Source organism: Rana temporaria, chromosome 4, assembly GCF_905171775.1.
Source record: "Rana temporaria chromosome 4, aRanTem1.1, whole genome shotgun sequence".
In the NCBI taxonomy this organism is placed as follows: Eukaryota; Metazoa; Chordata; class Amphibia; order Anura; family Ranidae; genus Rana; species Rana temporaria.
In genome coordinates, this window is record NC_053492.1 from 267,474,816 (window position 1) to 267,481,545 (window position 6,730).

Below are 6,730 nucleotides of genomic sequence, written 5' to 3' on the forward strand. Positions count from 1 at the left end.
TTTTTAGGTTAGTAATTATATGTATTACAACATGTACATATTCACATTATACAAAATAAGCCATTTATGTGCCTTTCTTTCACGAGACTGATCTGTTGTCCCTAGTACCATTATTTTCTTGTCATACTCTTTTACTATATGTATGTAATGTAATGTAAGTTTTATGGTTCATTTTCATCAATATGTATGTGAATATTCATTGAATATCATCTAAAATTCTTAAACATTTTTATATTTGACCTTATAGACATATTACATTCATCACTATGTGTAAATAAACAGATACTGTATTAGAATGCACAATATAATAGAATGTAAGTTGCTGTTTATTGTTTTAATATATTTATGGCAGTATTATTACGATTACTATATAGGATTTATATAGCGCCAACAGTTTGCTCAGCACTTTACACTTAATTTTTTTTATCGTTCAATACATTTCTATTGTTTTCAAGTATAAAGATTATCGAGACGGTGACAATATAATGTAATTTGCATTAAAGCAAAGAATATTTTTTTTTTATGTAACAGCTTCCTGTAATATAATCAATCTGAAAAGAATATATGATAGGAGGAATAGATAGAGTTACCTGTGACGGGGGGATCAGTCTGGCTGGGATGTAGGACTGCTGCACATCTATGATATTGGAGTCGATTTTGTTGCTGCTTGAAGTGCTACCTTCAGCTTCCAGGTGAAATGCACTACCTTCAAATGAAGCACTGCAAGGGTAGAGATGCCACAACAAGACTGGCACAACATAAGCATACATCCAAAGGAAAATGTTAGCCATTCCTTCCTTGCATCCAGTTTTTTTTTTCTCCTGTAGTGCAAATTGCAAGTACAGCTCTCTGTCTGATACACACCCTCCTTACTTGTGTCGAGCTTCCAATAATTGAACTTGGAATTTTACTTTCCAGATGTGAGGCAAAGGAGGATGTCCGCTTGCTGGTTACGTCGTTTTTCGTTTTTGCCAGTCGCTGTGTTTTCCCCTGGAGACTACAGTAAAAAATCTAAATAAGGGCAGTGAGAAGTAAGCTTTCATATACTGGTAGGAGAGCTCCACTAGCCCCTGAGCCACCTTATCTTCTGAGTGTCAGGATACAGGATACAGGCTGCACAGCTGTGTTCCACTCACTCACTTCCTTCAATGCAATCAAGTTTACCTTCAATTTTAGACCCTCCCTCTGGAAACACAGAGCTGCAGCCTACAACTTCATCTCAGTTAAAATGGTTAGAGTGTTGCAGAGCTAGAAGAAGCCATATCACTGATCCCATGCTGTCTTATCCGTAATAACAAAGTGTTAGAGAATGTAGACTGCAACCTGTCACTAACACATACTAGCTATAAGTGACAGATGATGTGGCATTTTTGTAGTCTATAACACACAAGACAAAGGACATACACACACCTCACTTGCATGGCTAAATAATGGAATGGACAGCATTTAAAGGGGATTAAATCATATTAAAGGGGGTCTCCAATAAAAAATCTTTGGAAAGGACAGTGGGAAGTAACATAGGAGTAAAGTGTTCATTACACTTACAAACAACAAACTAGAGAAATGGGGCTCTGCGTACAATTTTTAGGAGACCAAAATACAGAAAGAGATAAAATCATTAAAGTGGTTGTAAACGGCTGGTGGTAAAAAAAAAAGAAAATCCTGCAAGGCAATGTCATAATGTGCTAGTATGTATTGCATACTTCCAGGTTTGCGGCCTCTGGCTACATGAGTAGCCAGGGGGTGCAATGATGTCAGTCCCGCGCATGAGTGTAGGAGCCGCCGTTTCCGTCACAGGCTCTGAAGGTGCGGCACTGTAAGCCGGACCTTCAGAGAGCATGCGCTGATGATGTCATTAAAGTGGTTGAAAACTCAGTACCTACAGGCAGTGCCGATCCTGACCTCCCTGGGGCCCTAAGCAAAATGACATGGCACATTAAAAATGAGAAGCAGGGTGGCGCAGACGACAGTGACATGTCACATTAAAGAAAGTTTAGACGCGGGGTGAGGGGGCGAAAATTACTTCTCACCAGGCGGGGGCCTCTAGTAATTTGGGGGGCCCTAATCGGCTTGCATAGTGAGCCTATAGGGAGGATCGGCCCTGCCTACAGGCAAGCCTGTCATAAGGCTTACATGTAGGTACTGTGAATATTTCCTAAACTTGCACCATTTAGGAGATATTCACAGTACCTACAGGTAAGCCTTATTACAGGCTTGCTGTAGGTACAAAGGAAAAGTAGAGAAAGGAGCGAGGCTAAAGATATATACCATGGATAATAAATATAATCACATGTAGTACAGTCCCCAACTGCATATACAAAAAATATTTCAACCCAGAGTGATTGAAAACAAGGGGGACTATATAACCACACTGACTATTGGAGTTATCAAAAATATAAATATTTTATTTTATAAAATGATCAAAAAACATGGTAGGTGAATAGATATTAATAGGAAGCTAAAAAACAGTATAGTGAAACCTGAACCAAGGACAAATTCCAGGTCTCCACAATAACACACACACCAAGGACAAAAAACATTAAAAAAACAGTTAAACAAAGTCTGGACATCAAGTGGCTAGGGAGGGATGCTCATATCTCACTGCGGGAAATCCTGTATAAACAGCAAGGCTGTATTAAGGAGGAATATAACCACCTCCCAAACCCCCTGGAGGCTGTAGGTACAAGTGGTGTAACTCAATTTACAACCACTTTAATTTTTTATTTTCAAAAATTCCCGGAATTTTACTAAAATATCTACAGAGGAAAGAAATTGCCACAATTTGACCCCTTTCACACTGGGGCGTTTTTCAGGCGCTTTAGCGTTAAAAAAAGAAATTGTAAAGCGCCTGAAAGAAGCTGCATCTGCAATCCCATTGTGAAAGCCCGAGTGCTTTCATACTAAAGTAACTGAAAAATGCCCTAGTGTGAAAGGGGTCTTAGCGTTAAAAAAAGCGCCTGAAAGAAGCCACATCTGCACTCCCAATGTGAAAGCCCCGAGTGCTTTCACACTGAGGCGCTGCGCTGGCAGGGCGTCAAAAAAAGTCCTGCAAGCAGCTTCTTTGCAGCGCTTTAGAAACGTTAAATACACCGCTCCTAAAGCGCCCCTTCCCATTGAGGTGCTTTTTTTAACATGACAGCACCTGAAAAACGCCCCAGTGTGAAAGGGGTCTTAGGATATTCCTTGAGGCGTCGTACACACGGACGAGTTTCTCGGCAAAAACCAGCAAGAAGCTTGCCGTTTTTTTTTTTTTTGCCGAGGAAACCGGTCGTGTGTACACTTTTCAACGAGGGAACCGCCGAGGATCTCGTCGGGCCAAAAAGAAAGCATGTCTTCTTTTTGCTCGACGGCAATGGGAAAATTTGGCTCGCCGAGATCCTCGGCGGCTTCACAAGGAACTTGACGAGCAAAACGATTTGTTTTGCTCGTCGAGTTTCTCGGTCGTGTGTACGAGGCCTGAGAGTCTTTCCTCAGGAACAGCACAGACAGGTTCATTTTTTGGAGATTGTAATTTTTCCTTTTTTTAATATAATTTTATGCTTTTGAGTCTCAAACTTATATATTGATAGGTTTATGATTTCGTGCATATACTATATTGCTTTATATATGTTTTTTTATTTTTTTATATTGGAGAGTTGTATTCTAATACCTTGAATGACGCCGCTGTACTGAGGAAGCGACTCACGAAATGCGTCAACAGACTGACAAATTTGTCTTAGGCACCACAGTTTATTTCCTCTACATTTTCCTACATTTTATGATATGTTTGGGGGTATCTTTCACCTCCATTTTTTCTTTGGAAAATTACATATTGATGCTTTTATTTCTTTCTATGTTCAGCATAGACACTCACTGAAAACTGAGCATGTGCAGAGTTCCCACCACAGCTGCAAAATCCCTAGCTGAATTGGGGACATGGACAGGAGATAGTAAGCAGCAGGATCACCATTTTCTTTTTGCAGAATACAGAAAATGATTCCCAGTGACTTAGTGAGTATAAACGGCATCTAATACACCATTCGTTGATAGTTTTTCATGATGTGGGTTTAGTGATCCTTTAAGTTTACCTAAGATTTCTTTGCTTTGTGTTACTTTTTTTTTCTTTTTTTGTTTTGTTGTTCTACATTATATAATTCTGATTGCAAAAAACTTAATGTAAAAGCTATTCATTCATTTAACCCTTTGGTGCCGATGTAACACTGGGCTTTTTGCCATGGGGCTGCATATGTGCGTACCACCCTTTGTGCTAGGAGCATACACACAGCGGGTGTCTCACCAAGAGCCCTGGGCCCTGTTTTAACGATAGGGACTCGGAACAGCCTCTGACTGGCTATAACAGTGATTAGTCACTGTAAAGCCACCTCTGTGTTTTCTGTGTCTGCGAATAGACGAGAAAGATATCTTGAATTTTTCTCTGTCCTTGCAGAGATATAAAAAAAGTGTATAGCAAAGAAATAAATAATAATAATAATTAAAAAAAAAGAAATTAGATAAAGGTTGGATCTAGGTCAATGCCAGGGTTAGGGTTTGGGTCAAGGTCAGGCTCAATGGGTAAGGTCAAAGGTCAGGGTCCGTATTATTTTTTTCAATTAGCATCATTGTGTTTTAGTGTCAGTTAGTGGTAGTGTGTTTTAGGTAGGATAAAAACAAAACAAAATGCACACTATTGTTTCTGGGACTACGAGTACATACAACAACTAACATACATATATGTGGCATCGCTGCGATCGTCAGGAGTGAGAGAATTATACAGCTAAATTAAAAGAAAAACTTTTTTGGGCCAGTTTTCCTTTGATAATAATAATAAAAAAAAAAAGATTAGGAAATATCAATTACCCTTTAACACCAAATGAAAGCCCAATTTATCCTGAAAAAAAAACCAAGGTACAATCAACCTGGATGCACAAAGTAGTTGTGATGATGTATACGGTTTTACTAAGACATTTCAAAGTTGCAAAATTGGGCTTAGGCATTAAGGTTTGTTTTACCCTTTAACGCAAAGGGGTTAAAATTGATTTGTTCATTTAAAAAAAAAAAAAATTGGCACACAAATATTTGTAAAATATGCAATGTGGCCCTTGCACTGAAAAGTTTTAAGATCCCTGGCTTAAAGTGCTTCCATTAAAAAAATATCCAGGATCAGAAGTACTAAGGGCACAGATCAAAAGCATTAAGATAAGGGTACCACTGTGCTCTGGGCACAGTTTATGAAAAGGTGTAACTGGAAAAAGACAGCATGGAGGTAGATGTAATTAACAGTGGACACTTACCTCCTGCTGTCCTTTCCAAAGATAACTCATAGGGCTCTACATTAAAGCGGTTCTCCCATGCCAATACGTTTTTTTTTTTTTTTGGGTAGTGAAACAGATAGTAGCAAGGCTTAAATAAACTCACGTTTTGCTTGTTAAAGGTCCGCTCCTTTCTGTTTCAGTCTGTAAGAATGACTTATATTTCTCTGTGTGCGCCGTTGCCATCTTCACTGTGGGCATTAGAATCCCACCAGCAGTGACTTCCTGGTTGCAGTGATGCTGTAATCCCAGCATGCACCGCTCGATCTAGCGCATGAGCACTCACAGCGGGGAGCAGCGGCGTCAGCGTCTCTGTTCCCCTAACAACCGATGGCGTTCCCGCCCCCTCTGATGTAAACACAGCCACCTCCGCCCCCTCTGATGTAAACCTGGTCCCCGAAATCGCGCGAGGTTTCGTCTAGGCCAGAATAGGATCACAAGGGAGCTATGACACAAGCTCCCAGAAGACACAGCGCGGGACAGGAAGTAAGAATAACCCGAGGAAAACCCGAAGACTCCAGACCGGAAGGCAAACGAAGAACTCAGGTAATGTACATATTTATTAAACATAACTATCCATTTCAGCATAGTTTTTTAGCATTAGAATTATTAAAATATACTTAAAAATCGGGTGGAGGACCGCTTTAAAGAATCGTTCATTTTCAGGGCTGGAGTTCTGCTTAACCAACATAGACAAGGGCCTATGGTGGCAGATTAGAAGGAGTGGCACACAGCCTAGTTTGGTATATTGGCAGGGACACCACACAGCCACCAACCTAACTTGCTGACTCTAAGTAACACATTCATATTTATAAAAAGGTTCCAGACTGCTGCTCCGTTTTCCAGTGGATCCAGCTGGGTCCTCATTTCTGGTATTTTTTGGGTGGAATAGTCCTTTGTGCTCCATATATGGGTACCAAACTGTTAGAAGAGAAGGGCAACAGTTTTCCCTACTCATTTCATTTTCTGCCAACTGGCAAACATTTACTGTCTTTCAACCTCTTTGCCTCTAGTCTCATCATGCCTTGTGTTGTAATGGTGTCAATTTATGGTGGTGTGATACTACAGCTTTCCAGTTGACTTGGATAAGAGAAAAGTACTACAAGACAGTTGACCACGGGGAGCAGGAGATATAAACTGAAAGAACGTCTAACTTTTATCATGATATGTCACTTTTTATCTTAATCAAATAAAACGTAAAAAATACTACACCATGCCAGTACACTGTGTGTTTGATGTTTCTCTTATATTATAATTTAATATTTCAAATTTTATTATATCATATCTGCAATGCCGCGTACACACGATCATTTTTCGGCATGAAAGAAAACAAAGTTTTTCGGCATGTAGAAAAAACAAAGTTTTTCCAACTTCATCATTAAAACGACGTTGCCAACACACCATCGTTTTTAAAACTGCTCTAGCAAAGCGCAGTGACGTAC

General features: G+C 39.7%; 1 protein-coding gene across 1 annotated transcript in view; it reads right to left on the reverse strand.

Annotated features, from left to right (window-relative positions):
* Positions 1–1,166, reverse strand: part of LAMA4 (laminin subunit alpha 4) — a 151,842-nt gene extending 150,676 nt beyond the window's left edge. Inside the window, exon 1 of the mRNA XM_040350260.1 lies at positions 591–1,166. Coding sequence (XP_040206194.1) covers positions 591–791 — 201 coding nt within the window. The 5' untranslated portion in view covers positions 792–1,166. The remainder of the gene's footprint in view (positions 1–590) is intronic.
* Positions 1,167–6,730: the final 5,564 nt, after the last annotated feature.